Source organism: Coloeus monedula (genome assembly GCF_965178545.1).
Source record: "Coloeus monedula genome assembly, chromosome: 16".
Lineage (NCBI taxonomy): Eukaryota > Metazoa > Chordata > Aves > Passeriformes > Corvidae > Coloeus > Coloeus monedula.
This window is the reverse complement of record NC_138796.1, coordinates 2745447-2766531: the sequence shown is the minus strand read 5'-3', so window position 1 is coordinate 2766531 and position 21085 is coordinate 2745447. Positions and strand designations below refer to the sequence as shown.

The 21085-nt window shown below is 39.9% G+C and overlaps 1 protein-coding gene across 2 annotated transcripts in view; it reads left to right on the top strand.

Annotated features, from left to right (window-relative positions):
• The window catches only part of BAIAP2L1 (BAR/IMD domain containing adaptor protein 2 like 1), a 36000-nt gene extending 15860 nt beyond the window's left edge, over window positions 1-20140 (top strand). Inside the window, exons 4-14 of one of the 2 annotated variants that reach the window (XM_082291909.1) lie at window positions 9605-9666; window positions 9758-9829; window positions 10159-10296; window positions 11414-11566; window positions 12024-12173; window positions 12932-13082; window positions 14191-14398; window positions 14699-14776; window positions 15111-15276; window positions 18763-18803; window positions 19342-20140. In XM_082291909.1, the coding sequence (XP_082148035.1) occupies window positions 9605-9666; window positions 9758-9829; window positions 10159-10296; window positions 11414-11566; window positions 12024-12173; window positions 12932-13082; window positions 14191-14398; window positions 14699-14776; window positions 15111-15276; window positions 18763-18803; window positions 19342-19417 (1295 nt within the window). In that variant the 3' untranslated portion in view covers window positions 19418-20140. Of the gene's footprint in view, window positions 1-9604; window positions 9667-9757; window positions 9830-10158; window positions 10297-11413; window positions 11567-12023; window positions 12192-12931; window positions 13083-14190; window positions 14399-14698; window positions 14777-15110; window positions 15277-18762; window positions 18804-19341 lie in introns of both variants that reach the window. The other variant, XM_082291908.1, reaches the window with a different exon arrangement.
• Window positions 20141-21085: the final 945 nt, after the last annotated feature.

The following is a 21085-nucleotide window of genomic DNA, read 5'->3' as shown; positions in this document are numbered from 1 at the left end:
TTCAAAACTATCTATTTTCTTCCTGTTTAGCAAGCAAAATTGCCACTTGATTGGGTACTTGTCAGAACTATAGCTCTGTGGTTTTAATTCTGGGATATAGCACTTGTGTCACTCTCCCTAGTGGGAAAACCAAGCAGAAAAAGAGAAAATTCCATAGTTTAGGACGAATGCAGCTAGCTCTACTTCCATTTTTAAAAAGAGGGAGGGGAGAGAGTTGTTGGCTTCGTTTAACACATATACATTGACCCTGTCAGCTGGAATCCTATTGCACTTAGAAAGATGACACCTTGCACTCTTCCCTTCTCTGGCTCATTTCAGCTGGACAGGAGAGCTCTGTCATCTTTGTCCACCTTACTGCATCCGTGTCATCTCTGTAGAACCTCTGTGCTACCTTTGGAATAGATTGTGTTGGATAGAAAGGAAAGAGAAGTGTGCCAGCAGCTGCAGAACCTTACACACCTCATCTGGTGGAAACTTCTGGGAAAGCAGCTTAGAGGCTGCAGTTTAAGTAGTTAGAATCAGGCCAGCTTTTCCTATGGAGCATTAATAAAAGAGTCTTCTACTATATTTATAATGGAATTTCAGTTGAAGAAGCCACTCCACTCGTGTGCTCTAAAAGGAAACTACACAGAGAGCTGCCTTGAAAGGGAAATGCAAAGTATTTGTGGGCTTTTACAGGAATGAGGTTTTGTATCTTCCAAATATATATTGTGTATTCTGGGCTTGTGCCATGCTTGTCTGCTATAAGAAAGGTGGAAGGAGATGAGCCAGTCTTGGGTGTAAGCTCTATAATATTTTTCTGATAGAATATAAACCAGAAATGCTACTTTCAAGAAACACAGTGAACAAGAGGTGGGTTTGTTACTGAACATAAAGAATGTGTCTAAAAATGAATACTGCAGTTTGTTCTTACAGAACTATCCAAAACAAGTTTGTTCTGTATACAATTATATTGTTGTAAATTTTGTTATGAAGACTTCCAGGTAAGTTACAAGTTTTCTGGTTCTAGAAATAGCTGATGGGAGGAAACAGACTATGAAAATACACAAGGCATTTGGGATCAATTACAGTAACACCAGGGAAGGAAAGAACACAGATATTCACATGATTTCAGTGATACTTTTCCAGCTATTTTTTCATGTTAAGTTAGATAATAGGTTATATTTTTCAGTCAGTTTTAATATTTTATTCCTCACCTGCCCCAGCCTTACAGCACCCTATAAACTGAAGCTGATTCCCCTGTTTTCAGTCAGTGATAAGATAGGGAATAACAATCCTGTGAGTCTGTATCCCTGACGTGCTCAGGGTGGCTGTCTGATGCAGTGTGGTGGTGATGGCACCAGCACAGGTGTCTTGGCACCTGCAGCTGTAGGAGGACCTGCTTGTGTGCCATGACTCTGGGCTTCAGCACAGAAACCCTTAATGGTACTGGTGAGCACACACCCTCCAGGGAAAAATATATATTCAAAAAAAAATATATTCAAAACACCTGCAGTGAGCAAGACTTGATATCTTCGTGCTATGCCTCAAAGGCCTGAGACAACAGTGAAGGGAATCCTTAAAGAATTTCTCACTATACTGGAACACATAAATTCCACTCGGGCCTCACACACATCTTTCATCTTGCAGTGGGAACCCTGGGAAGGACATCCTGGACCTCACCTGCGTGTCCATGCAATCTTTCCTAGGTTGTGGCTAGGTCTGGCTAGGCAAGAGTAATTCCAGGCCCTCTGTGTGCACACAGCTGTGTGCTCCCCCCAGTTCTGAGCCCACCCAAACACGTTACCAGCACCAGGGGCCTGTTCAGGGCAGGAGGTTGTTCTCTCTCACATTTCTAAGCTCAGGATGCTGAGCAATCACAGCCTTTCCTCACCACCAGCCCCAGGTGAAATAAGCCTGAGAGCTGCTGTCAAGAAAATGTACTTGATTGTCCTCTCAGTGAGAGAAAAAATGGAAAGTAAATGACAACTTTGTGAAGAAAATAAAGCCGTATTTTAAGCCAGCTTGTAAATCCTTTAGTGAAAGTCTAACTGTATTTAGTCTGTACAGTTAGCTGTTCCTGCTGAATTTTTTCTCAACAGAAAAATAATCCAGTGTCCATCGCAGATGTCACTACCAGTCCCAGGGGGCAGGGCAGGGAATTAAAACCAATTGTCTTGGACTTCTGAGAAAGAGACTTTTATCAAAACTTGCGACTCAATTTGGGTGTGGGGTTTGTTGGTTCGGGTTTTTTTTGGACACTGCTAAGACTGTGAAACTCAGTGGCAGTTCCAAAATGCTGTAATGAAAGTTGCAGTGGCTGCTTGTGGTTTATTGCATTTCATGTTACATATATAATGATAATTTAAATATATACTTTCTCTGGTACTGGAAACCCATAAAAACTTCAGCTTTTGCAGGTTAGCATGATTTGTTTGTTCCAGTCCTGCTGTAAAACAGAGATTAGCTCTCTTGTATGATCTTCCTTAACTAATCTCACTAAAACCAGCAGGGTTTCATCCAGGCAAGTTCAGGCTTGTGCCTATATTGTAACTTGCTTTCTTTTCACCTGACTTGTGTGAGGATTACGAGTCACTGCACAGCATTGCAGCTCAGGTATGAAAAGCTGTGGTATACAGGGCTTCCAAGGCCCTATGAGAGATGAGTCTCTGACATATAAACCTTAATATATTCTGGGTTTACATGATTGGGGGGGAAAAAAAAAATGCCTGAAGCAGAATTCATATATACTAGTAATGGAGTAACAGGTGGAACAACAAGTTTGTAATTTTTCATGCATTATTTACATGGCATATGCTTTTCCTTTCCTTTTTTAACATGAAAATTTAGTTTCTGTGCTTAACAATCATCTGAGACAAGCTGAATATTTCATGTTAATTAACATATGTTCAATGATATAGTATGTTTAAAAAAAATTCTAATCTCTGAATTTTTTTGACTAAGAGATCAAAACATCTTGGGAGAAAAGGGGAAACCAGACTGCAGACTGAACTCTGCTGAATCTGCAGTAAAGTCACATTCCTCTTTAGAATACAATGTGAGCTAATGTTTTTGTTCCACTTAAAACAGGAAAAAAATAGGAGCATCACCCCAAGAACAAACTCAGAGTAACTGGAAATCGTAATGGTCTTGTTAATGTCATAAATATTCACTCTTGTCTGGCCTTATGTGGGAATAGCTAGTGGATTAGCAGTTCATTGCCCACTTTATAGCATGGTATGAATTGTGTAGTACTTTCTAAAATCACCTGTGTCCAGCTGAAAGAATTTGGCTGGATAAATACAGAGGCCAAAGTTTTAGGCTTTTTTGGGTTGGGTGGTTTGGGTTTTTTCACTTGAATGAGATGATAATTTGACTGTGGTCAAGCTAGAATACATTCTTCCCTCTGGAGCCATATGAGGAGCACAGCAGGGAAGTCTGTGAGAAGGAGCAAGAGGAGCACTGGGAGTTCATCAGTTCAAACACCATCAGTGCCCACGTCACTGAATTAGCAACAGTGTCCTGCACAATCCTATTTATTGCTTACTGGTCTTGTCTGGACGTGGGGCAAGATACTTAGACTACTTAGGCATCTTGCAGGACTGTTTATCTCTTTCGTATCAATGAGACTGTAAAGTAATTATTCATTTCCCTTAACCCTTAATCTGTTTTAAATTAACTGACTTATTTGCTTGCTATATCGCAGAAACATTTCTGTTCACAGCCTTGATGAGTACTCTGCATATTTTAAAATTAATCTCAGAATGCCATTTAGAATGTGAAGTTCTCCTTGCTTCTGTTTTGATTTGCAGATTTTATTTATGTATGGTTCTAGCTGCCTCAGGGCACTATATCTAGCATGTAGAGTGGACTCAAAACACTACTGTGCTTGAAAATCTCTTCCCCTTTTCTTGACTGTAGGCTTTATTCTTTTTTTTCTCCTCCCCTTCACCTTCTGCAGTCACCTTCACAAAATGGCACTGAATGGTCATGTGTCAATGCCATTTTGTAAAATGAACTACAGAGAGATTGACTCCTGACTTCCTATTCCATGTTCGCTCATGCAGTAAGGAAAGGCAGACTTGACCTAGTCCTATTGATTTATGTGCATATTACTGTTAATTCTACACATGGGGGGAGTGTGTCAAAGCATTCTGGACAAATTGTATCAGAAGGAAAGTGCAGTTAGAGCTGGGCAAGTTTTACATTATTTTATCCTTCTTTATGATTTTCTTCCTCCGTGTTAAAGTCCATTGAAGCTTTTTGGTTTCTTTAAAGCATCTGTTGCACAGTTAAATCCTTCCTATCACAGAATGACAGATTTATCACCTTTGAAGCTTAGCAGACGTTTCATTCAATCATATTTATTTGTTATACTGTATTCCTTTGAAGATTCCTATTTTACTACCTCCTGGGGGCTACTGTTTTCAAAGGACTTTGTTTCTAACTTTCCCATGTCATAAATGCCTTTTTTTCTAGACAGAGGGTGACTTGGAGGAAAGAGTATCATGCCAGCAATAGCATCTAATAACATACTTGGACGATACTGTCTCCATGTGCAGCTTTGACTCAGCCTTTCATTCTCTTGTTTAATATAAATAATTATGTGGCTTCATCTCTAAGACACAAAGTTAATCAACCTGCCCTGAATACAAAACAGGACAACAGAAGGTAAATAAGTGATACAATTAAGCATTTTGCCTGTTCCCAGACATCTAAGAAAGTCTCACTATTAAGAGACTTGAAATATTTCAAGAGCAATCTCCTCTAAATAAAACAAAATTGAAGTATATTTCAAGTAAGATGATGCAATTAATACTTTTATTGATTTTAATTTAGCTATTTGGTGTTTTAAAAGTTTTAAGTGATTTTGTTGGTAGCTGTTGATACTTGTTTCTATGACAGAACTCTATTGATTGAGTTCCATTTTTGTTTCTAACTTGAACAAATTCTTCTAGACTTTGCAAGAACAGTCAACACAAGATGAAAATGTAAATAACCTGAACAATCAGCCAGTGCAAACAGTGAGGTTGAAGTGTAACTGCTGCAGAAGTTCTGGCCTTACAATGAGTATTTCTGATAGAAATTGCTTTCCTTGATTTTCATCTCCTGGGAAGACAGCTTTTCAAGGATGTCTCCTTGTTCAGGGGATGCTGTATATGGAGAAATGAGTGTTGCACCCTTTGGGCTCATTATTTTTTTTTTTTTTAAACAAAACCAATATTATTAATGGAATTCTAGTCTGTATTACGTTCTCAGTAGAAAATATAGATACAACCAACAGCCTTGGTTAAGCTTAAAAGTATTCCACAAATTCCTAAAGTTTTGTCTTAAAAGATCTTTCTATGTGTGCACTGAATCTATTTGAAACTGAAACAAATTTACCATGGAACCATTACTGTTCATGGTCCTGTATCAGATTATAGCTGTATTATGAGACATGGTTTCAAGAACTGCATATGAGAAATGTTTAATTTTTTAAGTCATTTAAGATACTTGAGATGTTCCCCCAATATCCTTTTCTGAAAGAGATTGTTGTTTCCCTTCCCTACAGTGCACCTCTAAGGTAATAGCAAAATATCAGAGCAAGTATCTGTGAACATCTACAACTACTTTTTTGTTTCCTAATCAAAGTGTGAATATTTAACGTACACCTACTTTATTAAGACACAAAGATTTCGTGTTCAGGGTGTGGGGAGATAGAAAGCAGAAAAAATGTATTTTTGAGACAAGTATTTGAATAGTTATGTTTATCATCAAGACCAGGGTTTGGGGTTTATTAATTCATTGCATAATATGATGCCTAAAACTGGTTCAAGTTTACAGGATGGCTGCCACAAATTGGACTTAAGTGGCCTGTTATCATGTGCTCTGGTCATGTCATTATGTTTGATAGGTTTGGGGTTTGCCAGTAAATGATGATGAGGTTAATATTTGGTTATTGGGTATTATGAGTTCGCATATATAAACCCTGATCAAGAGCAGCTTTAATATATAGCAGAATATTTTAATTGAGGTGAGAAATACATGTTTGTCTTCACCTTAAGTAGTTTTGTCTACCCTTTTGCAAGAGCCTGGCCTTAGGTTATGCTGCCATTAATCCAGAGTAATCCACTGTCTTTCTTAGAGCTATTCTATAATTCACTATGGTGATTAAAATTCAAATATTATATTGAAGTTGGTCAATTTCCATTCTACTTGGACACTGTTCCCTTTAGGCTAGGGGTTGTTTTGTCTTTCCTGGATTAGTCTACAAAAACTTGTCTCCTTGGATAAATTAATTCAGGAGAACCATCTAAATGTGACTAACCCATTATCTTAAACTGTCTGTAAGGAAACATGGTATATGTTCCCTTCAAAAAATGCTCTCTATTTAGTCAAAGTGCAGAATCTGATCTGTAATTTAAATCTTAATTGATCAGAATGTGGGTACTATGGATGGGCTCTTTTCATGTTTTGAATCAACATTTTGAAAGGGGAAATGAACTGGGTGAGCCGGTACATGTAGTGCCTGTGGATTCCTGGTGGCAGGGAGGAGATCCCAGTATAAAGTATGTGTATACACAAGTATAAATATGACTTTTGCCTGATGCACAGTACAGGGAGTCTCTGGTTGGGAGGAAAAGAAAATGGAATTAGGGACACAGTCACTGACATCTAACCACACTGTTTAAAAGTCTTCTGGAACACTCTAAAATAAACTCCTAAAATAATCCAGCACAAACCATTTAGAAGGAAGTGTAGTTTTCAAAGTTCTCTTCAGGACATGTTTTGGCAGTATTTTTTTGTAACAGAGATGAAAAAACCTGTTTCCAAGCAAGCACCCAAAGCCCAAAGACTGGAAGGCTGCAGTGAGTGCGAGACAAAAATAACCCCGTGTGCGCGTCAGGTTTTCCACTCGCGCCGCCCCAGGTGAATGGGTGTTTTATGGAGGCAGGCAGGGAGGGAGGGAGGGAGGCAGGGAGGGAGCTGAGTCAATGCCCAGCGTTGTTGGATGTCTGTCTGTGCTCGGAACGCTGGCGTTGCCAAGGATTAGCTCAGTGCTCTGCCTTGGCAGCCGCTGCTCAGAGCGGGGTTTTTACACAGAGGGAGAATAAGTTCGTTTTAAAAGCAGAAATCTATAAGGGTAATTATATTGAGGGCCATTCCAGTTCTCACCCTGAATTTCTGTAACTTCCCAAGCAGCTTTCTAGTCTGTGTATGTAAAACCAAACAAACTTGGTAATTTTATTTGTAGTTCTTGATATTTTTTCCTGCTTTCTTTTATCAACATTTTCCTTTTTAAGTTGTAGGTAAGTATTCACAAAACTCTTCTGACTTTAAAAGCCCATTACAGTCTCAAATGTATCTTTTGAGTTGAGTAGGTGAAACAGAAACAGCAGGGACAAAAGTGCCTTCACTTCTGGAGCCTTAAAATAACACTGCTCACCTCCGTTACTTCAAGTGTTTGTGTAACTAATTGTATTTACTTTTCTCTTGCACATGAACAACAAATTACTATAGCATCTCTCCCTTCTCACAGCATTCATATTGCTGTAGTGATCAGCAACTTTAAATATGAACAGAAAAAGCACAGCACTCTGTGGGCTGTACAGAACTCAGAAAAACTATACATATTTTTAAAAAAATAAAGCATTCCTCTGTCTCTGCCATCTCCCATCCTGAATGTGAATTCCTTTTCTTGCTGCTCAAGGGGTTGTCTGTTCTCATTGTACTCAGATTCTTTCCTCTCAGTGTCCTGCAGTCTGTTATGCAAAGAGAGGTAGGGGTGGGTACTGGAGCACGAAGAGGGATTCCTGAAAAACCAGGAGAGATGTGTGTTTCTTCCTGTACCACCTGATGTTTCCCCATAAACAACAATGTAGACCCACATCTTACATGATTTAGTTGAAGATCTGCTGTGTCATAGTGCTTCACAGGAGATGTGGTTCTCATTTCAAAGAAACTAGGATTTTAAGATTATGTGACTGGAAAATGACAAATCAGAAGGGAGGAAGGTGGTAACACATACCCAGGAACATGGGAATGCTTCTACCTTCTGTGAGAAGGTTACCAAGTCACCACCCTGCACTATGGGGAGACAGGCTTGGATGTCTGTGCATTTCTTGGATGAGAAAGGAGAAGATGAGAAGGTTCTCATCAAGTTTTGTCATTTATTGAGCCATATTTTTAATTACCGGCATCTTTTGGGAGCTTTCCTGAGCAGCTGAAGGATCTGAAGCACTTTAGGATGATATGTCTTTGCTGACTAACTCAGGGGTTCTCAAAGTATATGGATGGTAGAAAACATCATACACTGGCATGTTAATGCATCCTTTCTTTTTTAACCTGAAAAAAGGAAACTAGAATTGTGTAAGGTGGCAAATAGGAGGGACACACAGTCCCATGCAGTGACTGCCAGTGGCAGGCATTGCAGTGCAGGAATTACAGAACTGTGGTCACTCTGCAGCCCTGCCTGTGCACGAAGACAGCACAACTGCAGGTACCTGTGTGGCAAATCCAGGTGGGACAGCTTCAAGGGGGATTGAGGGATACAAGGATCACTGGAGGAGGCGTGCCAGGGAACAGCTGTTGAGCTGAACCTGCCAGTGCTGCCATGCAAATGGAGTGCCAGGAAAACACATCTCTAGTCAAGGTTTCCATATGCAGCCCAGTTTGTGGATCTGACTGTGGTCCTGGCACTTTGGTAGTGGCTCCTGGCCAGGAGCTGGTAACACTGGACTGATCTGATTCGGGTGAAATCAAACTGGGTCCTTCCAGCTGCTCCCCTCAGCAGTGTGTTGCAATCTCCCAGACGGGGCTGGCACTCACCCAGTGTGCCCGTGCCAGGGCACGGAAGGGAGTGGGGATGATGTGGCCATGAGCAGCAGGCAGGGTGATGTGGCTGGCTGCAGGCAGGGCAGCACCAGCCCACAGTTTACACTGCTTTGCACATACAACCACACCCAAAAGATTGAGGGATGTTTCCTCTATATCCTCCTAAAGCAAAATGGAACAGTTCAGCTTTCAACTGCTCACGGTTCAGAGTGAGGGGTGTAAGTTTGTGCTGGAAGACAGCAGAGCAGAAGGGGATAGTCAGGGCTTCTTGTGAGGATGCTGAGGAATCTGCTTTGCCTTGGCTGTTGGTTAATGCTGTACAGGTGGGAATTCATGTGTGGATCAGGTCTGTTTTAGCAGGTGTGCTGCCAGGGAACTGAAAGGTTCCTTTGTTGACTCTGAAGGTGCAGTAACTTAATAAACATTGAAGTTTAATCTTCAGACTAAGAAATGGGTAGCAGCTATTTGGGTAGTAACAACTTGTGTGCTATTCTCTGACTTGGCATGAAAAGAGGCTGTTACTAAACCAACAGGAGCTATTCTGGAGAGAAGGAAGTATTTATTATGTCCCTTTTGCATAACAATGCATGATTAGTTCTTCTATCACTTATGAACTGCTTGGTCTGTCTGTGGCCAGGGTGAATTATTTATTTCAGCTGCTGTGATGAGCAACAGCAAGATATTTCCTATCCCTCTTAAATGTAACCATTAATGAGTATATTAGTTAAATGTATTTTATTACTGCTCTTTGTTAACTAACTTCAGAAGTCTAAGAAAGAAACCAATATGGTTGTATGTTTATCAACAGGCCAAGTTCTGGTAGAAATCTCAAGAACACACAAGAAACTTAATGACAGTCTAGAGGAGAGTGTAAGTTAAATTATTTCTTCTAATTAATTTTGCTTGTGATATTATAAATTACTTTTTCCAATTTTTAATAACCCTTAATTTGTTTTTAAAGTTCAAAAAATTTCATAAGGAAATTATATCTGAACTGGAGAAGAAAACAGACCTGGATGTAAAATACATGACTGTAAGTACATTCAATTCTAAAACTCCTATTTTATTTGTCTATTGCTAGTCAAAGAATTTTTTGAGACATTGTTTCCCAAGATTTAATTAATTGATATGAGCTTTAATAGAAATCAACTTTAGATATCTAAAGATGGCCAAAATTTTCATGCTTAATTTAAGTTAAAGAGGGAACCCCTGTATGACTTCATAGCTCCTTAAAACTACAGCAGTTGCTGAACTCATTTGGTGTGTGAGAGAGATCTCAGAGATCACAGTGATGCTTCTTAGTCCCTTACTCAGCTACCTGGCTGAGTGCATTATGAGATGATGTCAATGCTTTGATTGCAGGCAACTTTAAAAAGGTACCAAACTGAGCACAGGAGCAAACTGGATTCTTTAGAGAAGTCTCAGGCTGAGCTGAAAAAAATCAGAAGGAAAAGCCAAGGAGCGCGAAATGTAACGAAGTACGAGCACAAAGAAATGGAGGTCAGTGCGTTGTCTCTTGTTTCTTTCTCTGTATGAGAACTGCTCAAAAGGAAATGTTAATGGTTCCTCAAAGCTGATTTATATTAAAGGCACTCCTAGAGTTTGTACTGCAGCTGCAATTGAGCTCTCATTGCTCCACTGTACGTATTCAGAGACTTCTGCTCTGGTGCCTCGATTTTGTCCCCTGACCAATAATTGATTTTTTTTAAAGTACCTCTGTAACTACATCTTTATGCAGAGCTTTACACAGGGAGCCAGCTAAACTATGCAAATTCAGCAGAAACTTGCTATAGAGTAATTCCCCAAAGTAGGCAGTGCCAGCTTGTGTTATTGCCTTTCCTACTGCCCTTAATCCAGCATTGCCATCTTGAGGTGAAATCTGAAATGGCAAGACACTGAAGAGAAACTGTTTTAAAGTTAGTAAATCAGATTCTCATTGTCATGTGTCTCTCTGAAAATCCTTGCCTTTGATATATTTATTTGCATGAAACTTGTACTTCATGCTCGCTTATATATTTTTTTCTCCTTATCTTTCTATTTTAATTTTCAAATAAAGCTTCATGTATAAACACAGTGTAGTAAACGTAGGTAACAGTAGCTCCTATTTCTTACTGCCTATTTTTTAATCTACAATTGTAACAGTTGAAGGTTTTTTTAAGGTTCTGAGTCTGAGAGTTCATGGATTAGCATTTAATCACAGTTTAGCCATGAATCCTCATAATCTCAGATAAATATAGTTTAGTCTTTTTAGTAACTCATTCCCCCCCCCCCCAAATGATTCATCACAGCTTTGTGTGAATAAATGCAGCTGTATTCAATAAATGCAGTGGAGCAGACAAAGGTCATTAGTCTAATTTGAACACACACCACACACCCCCCCCTCACAAACCCTAAATAGGCTGTTGATTGCCTGTAGGGACAATACACATCTACCTGATGAGATCAGGGAAGTCAGATGTGTGCAGGAAAAGAGAGGGACTTAGAAGTAGAGCTACCCTATCCCATCCTGTCTTTCCAAAAACTTTTTCTAATTTAGAGTTTACTTAACTAATTGGATATAGCATCAAATAAAATTCAGAGGCTCTATGTGATTCTTTTTTTTCCCTTTTTCCCTCAGTATTTGGAAACTGTGAGCTCTCGACAAAGTGATATTCAGAGGTTTATTGCAGAAGGCTGCAGAGAAGCTCTGCTTGAAGAGAAAAGAAGGTTCTGTTTTCTGGTTGACAAGCACTGCAGCTTTACCCAGCACATGCACTTCTACCACGTTCAGGTCAGTGGTGTGAGCATGAACAGAAATGAAACTCCTGAAATCCAGGCACACAGGAGATGTTTTGTACTTCCTGCAGCATGTAGACCAGACTGCCAGAAATAGCTAAGGAAGACTGAAGTGCCAGATGAGTGTTGTGATCAGTTCACAGGAAATGTTTACAATACACTATTCTATGAAATGTATTGTAGCAAAAATAAAGGGTTGCTGAGACTTTTTAAAAATCATGTATTAAGAAAAAGATGCATGGACTAATCAGGTACTTCCAGTATGTGACCCTGCAAGAGAGTTGTTTTTACAACATCTTATTTGTTTCAAAGAGGTATTCCTTAGAAAAATCTTAGAAAATGCTTCCATTTTGCTGGTGTAAACATCTTGGTATAGTGAAAGTTAACCAGTAGGTTTGTGCAGTTTTATGAAGAAGCCTGTCTTTGACAAGTGTCTTTTAACTTGGATGCAGTGTGCAGACTTCCTAAAATCCAAGCTGCCGGGGTGGGAGGAAATCTGTAGTGATGCCACCAAAGTGCCTGAGAAGGTCAGGATGATGATAGATGAAATCAGGACCCCTGGTTCCACGCCGGTATCGGGAACGCCGCAGCCTTCGCCCATGGTAAAGAGAAATACCCTGGTATGTTGTTCCTCATGGTTGGGGGTTCTCTTCAGTGGGTGTGGAGTGGCTTCACGAGGTTCTGTTGGACCTCAGCATTTAGGATGGAGTCCACAGTGTATCTCAGCTGGAACATCCTGGGATTGGGTATGGAACCAAAATCATTCAGCTGAAGCTCTGCCATGGGACAAATACACAGTATAAAAGGGAGAAGCACATGTCCTGACAAGGCTCAGCTCTCAGCTGGGTGCCCAGGGCTTCTCCTGTAGAGCTCAGCCTCAGGGCTACTTTTGTTCCAACCATTCCATTTCCTGCATTGTTGTCTGTAAGTAATAATAATTACATACTCAGTAGTTCAATATAAACTTAAGCAAAATGTTATTTCTATTTTCTTTCCTTCTTCCCTTCATGATTATTAGCTTACTGGAGTACAGGTGAAATTCTCATTTCTGCCAGTTTGCATGTTGTGTCATCATCAGTTGTTAAATTTCTAAATGATTATAGTAAACTTCTAAACAAGAAAAACCTGGAGATAATCATGGTATTTGCAGAAAAAAAGGCTATTGTAGCCTTCCCACTAGCAAGTGTTTATCAAGCCTTTTACAAACTATCAATCAGCAGTTCCATAGGAATATGTGGGCTTTATGTCATGTTTAAATGTGTATCGTTTAGGAATATAAGCCTTGCTCACTAGAATTTAATCTTACAAAAAAGTTATTGCTGTCTCCTCAGTATTGTGATACTTGTTTTTGTGACTCCAGATTGGAAATGATTTTTATCCTCATCAAGAAAATGCATCCAAAGTGCCCCCGGCTCCCATGGGCAAGGCGTACACGAGCCCACTCGTGGATATGTTCAACAATCCTGCAACAGCTCCCAAAGCACCTTCTGAAAAACTAAATCACTCAGCAGGTGAGTGTCCCTTCCCTGCAGACTGGGTAAGTGTGAATGCAGCATTCAGAATTACCTCAGGGCTTCTCCTCTAATACAATGATGTGAATTCCAGGATGTACAGAGGAGTAGGAAATGATCTTTACAAAGGATTTATGTAATTTACCTAACAGGACAGAGATGTGTTACAAGAGAATGGTTTGCAGTAAAATGCAGGTCAGGATAGGTGGTTTCTGTTTTAATCACTTTCCGTGTGTCACTGATTAACCCAACTTAACTGCTCTCATGGCTTCCAATGTTATCAGCAGAAGGCATTCCATAATTTTGAAAAGGATACATCTGAGTGTTTCAGTGCATGCAAACAAACATAAACACTCCAACAGTCTCGCTCTGGTTTCCTTTAAGGGCATGTAGCACTAAGGGAGGAATGCACATGGGACAAAATGAACACAATTTTGTAGTTCTTTTCCTGAAATTTAAAATCCTAGTAAGAATTGCTTCCCAAGTGTCTAATATATTGATTTTTTTTTCCCTTTCTGTGATATAGGACAGAACTAGGCCTAGATCACAGCATAAGAAATGCAGAACTCTTCAACGTGTAGTAGAAATTCCAGCATTTCTTCCTTAAAATTTTCTTCCTTGCATGGTCAAATAACACACAGTTTTAAGCCCTCCTGTATTTTTTTTCTGATAAACATATGGTGTCTAGAAAGTGACAAGTATCTGCAAATCTCCCCAATGCTGAAGCTGAGTGCTGAGGCACATTTGAAAGTGAAAGTTGGATTTTATACACAGTTCCATTTTTTCAGAAGGGAAGATTTTCAAAGGCCTTTTACAGCTGTGATTGCTTAGTACTTTTCATGTCAAAAGAGGAAGAAACCAGTTAAAACTTAGAGAACTTTTTATGCCTGTTCCATTTTATTTTGCTGGGTGTGTGCATATAAAGGCACACGCAGTTAAGAACTTCATGGTGATAAGAAACATTGGCAGTGAGAGTTGTCGAAGTACAAAGTCTCAGAACTCAGATTTGCACTTGAGTTTTCCTTTTATTTTTTTCCTCTCAGATTACTAATTGCATTTATTTATGTGTGTCTAATTTTTCTTTGTTTTTTTTTTCTGTTTTTGACAGAGAATTCAGATGATGCCAGTTTGTCACGTTCAACTTCTGTTGCCACAGGCCTAAATATAATGAAAAGGCAAAAAGTGAAAACAATCTTCCCACACACTGCTGGAAGTAACAAGACGTTGCTCAGCTTTGCCCAGGGGGACATCATCACCCTGCTGGTGGCTGAGGAGAAGGATGGCTGGCTTTATGGGGAGCATGACACAACCAGACTGTAAGATAATCAGTATATTACCCACCCTGAACATGAAGTAAAAGTGTGTCTCAGCAGACTGTGTTAGCAGATGTTAGTAAATGGTTCTCCACCTTTTTTAGTGGCTGTCACTGACTAGAGACTCGGAGTCTCTCGCTAAGGAAAATCTCTGCACATATTTAGTTTTACTCACTAATTTGGCATCAGAAATTGGTTTCTTCAAAAGTTAAATCTGTTTGCTGAGTCTATTGTTTTGTCCGCTGCTGTATTTTGAAAGATCTTTCCAATTTTATATAATATAAAAGACTTTTCCCATTACAGAAAAGGATGGTTTCCATCATCATACACCAGACCACTGGATGAATCAACGGAAGAAAAGGCTTTTGCCCCAGTGCCAAGGTAACATTTTGGGTGGCACTTGCAGAAATGCCCAGATCTTCACTAACATTTATTTAAAACGTTATTTTTGTGCTCATGTTCTTTAAGGTTCAGTAACATGTACAGAAAATACTCTTAACAGCCTATAGTACAGTGCCTTAATTATGTTAATGTGTTTTTATGGTTACACACAGACCCAAGAAGTAGCTTTAACTCAGAGTCCCACTGACTCCAGGACACTGTACCCCATTACCAACTTCCAGCTCATGCACTTCTGTGCCTTCCTGGTGCTGCAGAGCAGTGAGAGATGGATTCTGGCACCTGAGGACGGTATTTGTTGGGTTCTGTCTTGCAGCCCTGCACCAATCCGAAGTGTTAGTTCTGTGAACCTCGTGGAGAAAGGGGAAGTTGTCCTCCCACCTCCAGACTACGTGGGGGCTTCGCAGACAGACAGACAGATGGAGCCTGCCAAAGGTGCTGCTGTGAAATCTCCCCCTGACAGAGCGGAGCAGGCAGGCCCGGTGAGTGCCCGGGGCAGGGAATCCAAATGTTCCACCCTGCTCAGATGGGCTCTTCAACAGGGCCCTGGGATCTCCTACCTGACCTACCTGTGCTTGACTTCAGCCCTTTGTCCCAGCTGTCTTCAGGAATATTGGGGCTTTGGCATTTCAGTCCATGCATCCCAACAGGAAGGGAGAAGAGTTGTTCAGGGATATAATTGACAGTAGCAGGAGACTCACTCTGTACAGCAAAACTTCTCAGCAATGGAACCTGTCAGACATGGAAAGAAATTCTCACAGAAAGCAGTACAAATCCATCATCTCCAGTGATTTTAGAGCTGTGGGGCACAGGGGATTTACAGCAGCATAAGCACGTGTACTTCTGTATGCTTCTGTATTCAAGAGCCCCCTGAAAGCGAGTGTTGGGTTTGCAGCTGTGGCTGAGGGAGAGCTGTGCTAGCTCCTGGCTGAATTCAGCAAAGCTCCAGCTGAGTGGAAATACATTTTTTATAAACAGATAATGCTATACAATGCTATTATTTCTGCTATCAAGGCAGCATTCAAACTGATTCAAAACGAAGACTAATCAAATTAGGCAATTTCTAGTTTTTTTCTCACTGCTTGTTTAAGTTTTTTGCTGATGTGTATCTAAGGGTGATGTTTTTGAGACTTTCTCCAAAAAACCTCTTGAAGCAGAGATGACATTTTGAAGGCAAAAAACCTAATTATATAAAATAAGGTTATCATTGCTAAACTTTGGGACACTGTACCAAAGTAAGATGCAAAGTTCTATTAGTCAGTGCCATGGGAAGCTTCAGGAATCAAAGAATCATACAGTTGGCTGCCAGTAGCTAAAAAAAAGTGTTTTATTATTTATTGGTATGACTAAAATATTTTGTCTGTCAGTATAACATCTAAACAAATTTTGGGTTGACCTGCTGACAGATGTTTCTGCTTTCTAAGTCATCTGGTGAATCGTACAGTAGAAATTGAAGTGGCCTTTGTAAATTTGTGCTTTGTGCAAGTAAAACTAACTAAGAAATTTAAAAAGCAGAAACTGAAAGCTTGTTACACCACGTCTTGATTAGTGGTGGAAGAGTCCAAAGGATGACAATTTATAAAGGTATTCTGTGAAATGGAAAGGCACAAGGAAACCATGCCTGTCTTTAAAGAAACCTCCTCTCCTGTTCCATTTAAGTCTGCTTTTAGGATGTTGGGTACATGAACAGCATTTCTTACCTGGAGGTGTTGGGCAGTAGAGGGGTTTTTTTGCTATATTGGCAAGCAGAGAAAATGAACTGTGTTTAAAATAAGTAAGACTAGAAGCATTTGCTTAATAATAACCAAAATATAACTGCCAATACATCACTCTAGAACTCTAGAAAAAAAGCAGAAAACATGGGAAAGACAAGCATGGCATAAATTAGATAAATTGACAGTAACGTGCATTTTAAACTATTATCTGCATTTCAGAAGTATGGAGAAATACAGAAATTTAACAAAGGGGGGGAAAAGGAATTATATTAATTTTGTTTCTTGAGGAATAGAGTGTTTTCAAAGCAATCTCTTCTGTAATCAAATCACAGACTTGTAGCTAGTTCTTAAAAGAACAGGTTACCTCAATTTTACAAACATAAAAAATGAGAAAGGAAGGAAGAAAGAAAGGAAGAAAGAAAGAAAGAAAGAAAGGAAGTTAGTTAGTTTTTGCTGGAGACTTGTGAAGCTCCTCTCAGTTGGAGATCTTACCCCATTTCACTGTGAGTCATGTTTTGGGATATCTTTTTTTTCCCCACATAAATATTCCCATGGAGAAGATTTGCACTTTTCTGGGGAGCCCAAACAGTTTAATATTAGCATATATATTTGAATCCACATTCAAGTAAGTGGGTTTATTTCTCAGTAATGAGCCTTGTGGTGTAGGAAGTGTGTAGTTTGTGCAGTGATGTGTTTCTGGGACAGTGTTTTCTGTGAGGAATGAAGCTTTTCTGCTGCATGAAATGATTATCAAGAAATGTGACCTAAATCTCAGTGTTCAGTCACTTTGAAAACAAGTATCTGGGAACTTCTAAAATGATTCTGACAACCAGCATCTATATTTTGACATATTTGTGGTTTTCATTTTTGAATGAAGAAGCCATGAGCCTTAGTAATGGTTTAAGGTCAGGATTTATACAGTGGCTCCCTTACCCTGTGCCTTGCTCTTGAGACCTGCAGGATCAACACAGCCTTCAAGTGTGATTATGTTCAAAGCCCTTGAAGGTGCCAATCCAGCACGGAGAGTTCCGTGCCCTGGCACCAGGTGACTGACTAAAGAGCTTAAAAGAATTATGGAATAGGTGAAATGGTCTCAGGAGCCCTGCACTGTTCTGCTGTGGTCACTCCATTCTCAGTCACCTTAAGAGTTCTTTTGGTTTGTGGCATTAGGTCAGAGGGTTTAGGAATAAATTTAAGGCTCATGGACTAACGTTCCTGTTGAACCAGAAACCCAGGAGGAATGGCAGACCAGTCAGCTGGCAGAGCTCTAATGAGAGCAGCACAATCTCTTTGGAAGCCAGAATGGAAACTGATAGCTCCCTGATAGCTCCTAGGAGTGGAAAACAAATACATCTTTTTTGATAATCTAAATTTCCACAGGGGAAGCAAGATTAAAATAAATTGGAAATTCTGGAGTATAGAACAATAACCACTTTTGTTGAGGCACCTCCTAACTCACAGCAGCTGCTGTGACCCCATCTTAGGACAACTGTAGAGGAGAGATGCTGCACTTGCAACCAAGTGTTTTGTTCCAAAGTCACTATTTATTTTCACTCTTGCAGAACTTCCTTGTCTTTCCTGCTTCCGTGCAAGTCCCCAACCCCCACGCCTCCATAGGCTTTGGAAATAAGCCCAGCATTATACTGGGCTGGCTTGGATGCTCATAGAGGATTTACAGACGTGTAAAACAGTCTGTCCACCAGGACTCCGATGCAGAAGCAGAAAATTATTCAAGGCATATTATTTTTGTTTCAGAATACACAGAAAAAGCAGCTCAGGATTTCAAGAAGGAAAGATGAGGAATGGTTCTTGCCAGTTAAATTGTTCATGCTATGCTACACTAAGTAATATGCACAATGGTATCAACTATTAAAAAAAACTTAGTCATTGAAATATCTTTGAGGAAGACTGGTGTTCAGTACGATTTAATTCAGGCATTTGTTCAATTTTCTTGATTTTAAGGGCTAATTAGGCCTAATTCTAAGGTCTAAGTCTATTCACAACTGCTGTACTTGAGCAATTTCACTGGAACCACAAGCCAAGATTGAGTTAAGAACCTGCTGAATGAACCTGCTGAAACCCAGCGTGCCTGGAATGGAATGCCAGGCTTTGGTTCAGCACTGAAATTTGAAGTGTTAAAACCAAACTGGCCATATAGACTGGGGACAGGGTCTCCTTCCCTTGGCAGGACAGTGAGATCACCTGTAGTGTATTTCTATAAATTCATGTAAATATCTTTTTTTTTTTTAACAGAAACCTGGCATGAATGGCATTATAAAACCACCTTTTCTAAGGTAAAATACTTCTACACTGATTTAGTTGTGTTGATTTTTATATTAGCTTCTTTTTATTTTATAGATTGTAAGGGTAAATAAGGATGTTTATCATTAATTTCTCTGTGACCTTTCTCAGGCACTGCTAGAACAATATGGCTAAAATTAGTTCCACTTTCCTCAAGAGTGGCATCAAGTGCAGTACAATACACAGGCCCTTCTCAGAAAAACATGTTTCTCCAGTAGTTTGACAGGGAGCAGGACTTTTCTTTAACTGACTTTGAGGATTAAAAGCAAAAATCTTTGAAGACTGGGGGCTGTTTGAAGAAGTCCAGATGTGACTGGACATTAATTTCCCAAATTTCTGGATTACTGAAAAGTGATTCTTCATATTAAACCTCATTTTAAAAATTCAAATTAAACTAAGAGTTGCACAGAATCCCTGAGTCTCAGAACCATAACTTACTGTTTGATGACAGCTTGGATGAAGGACCTGAATGAATAAATTTGGGGTTGGATTGCAGCCAGCCTTCAAGTAACTTTATGCATTTCTTTTCAGTGGAGAAAACCCCTTTGCAACAGTGAAACTCAGACCCACAGTAACAAATGACAGATCAGCACCGATTATCCGATGAACACAGGGGCCAGACACGTGTGCTTCTTCCTTACCAACACCCACTTCCAGCAATGACAATTACTATCTCAACTTGTCCTAAAAATTTATTTAAATGTAATTACTGTACAATAGACACATATTGGAATGGAGCTCTGATGTTTTTTTAAACCTGTAGTTTCTAATGAGGTAATTGCTTTGGGCTAGTGTTTGAGCACTTGGGCTTGATTTTACAGTATGCCTTTTTTTGTAGTAGGAATTGTGAAAATACTAGAGATAGTTTGGATACTCTAGTGAATCAGTGTAAGTAATAGCTCACAGAATCTTTGGCATTCATTACTTGGAAGCTGCAATGGTAAGTTCTAGAATATAAGCCTGCATATGCCACCTACTAAAGAAGACAACAGTGATTTTTTTTTTCCCAAACAGAACAATGTAACAACTGCCTTATTCCAGAATAGAGAATTGCCTGTATAAATGATTAGATGTTATTTTGTGTAAGAAAGATACCTTAGGTTATAAATAAATATTTATCCCCTTAAGAATAGAGAACTTGTAATGCCTTGCTTAATGTTCACACACAAATTTCAAGTGTCAACAGAAACTCATTTTCAGTCTAATGTTATACTGTCAACACATTCTTCCATGATAATTTTTGTCTTTAAAAAGTGTTGTCAAATTTTAGTCTGATAAAAGGTCATAATAAAGCAGTGCCATGATTTTTTCTCAAATGCCAATATAAAAACCTGCCTTTGAAGTTCCTCCATTACTGTAGCTTCCCCAAAAGGAAAACAGCTTAAAGTTGGAAAATTTTTGGTTAAGGAGCTGAGCAAAGGCCTAAGTGCTGGCACAGTGCAGTAGCTAAGTGAAATTGAGCTTTTACCTTCAGCCACAGCAGAGCTGAGCAGTTTGTTACCTCAGGCTCAGCTGTGGCAGTTCCAGTGGAGCCAGCTTGTCCAAAGCCTTTTCCTACAGTAATAATGACCTCAGAAATGAGCCCAGCATGCTAGGAACTGACTCTGAATCAGTAGTGGGTGCTTCATCACTGCCCAGCTCAGGGGGCAGTTCCCACCTGCTGCAAAGTCTGTGCTGTGACTGCTGCCCGTGATAAATCCTTGCTCTAAATCCTTCTGTTTGACACATGCACATGTTTCCTGCAGCATCCCCTGGCTCGTTCACTTAGTGGTGCCTACTTCTACTACTCTGAACAGTGAATTTGAGTCATGTGAAATGCCTTTCAGTTAGTTAATATCAAAAAATAGTATATGAGCATGTGCTCGCTCCTCTCACCCTGCCCTTTCAAGTTCAAGACTGAGGACAGAGCCCTGCATAAACATCCACCATCCCCACCTGAAACACCAGTTTTTCAGAGGGGTAACTTACACCCTTAGACCTGAGGCCATCTTCTAAGCACAGTAGGGGCAAGTCAGCCTCGCCTGTCTGAGCTTTCAGTAATTTAGTGTCAGAATTAAACAATCTAAGATGCAAAAGCCTTTACTCAGTGCCCCAACCTCTTCCTGCTGCAGGCAGAGGGTTCTGTGAACCAGCACCAGCCCCTGCAGGAAGCAAAACCTTCAGTAATTAAAGCAGGGCTCTGATTGTGTGTTAATACTTGTGCCTTCAGTGGGGGAGAGGAGCTGCCAGATTGGTGGCAGCACACACAGCGCTTCCCCCAAATACCTGATGCCCT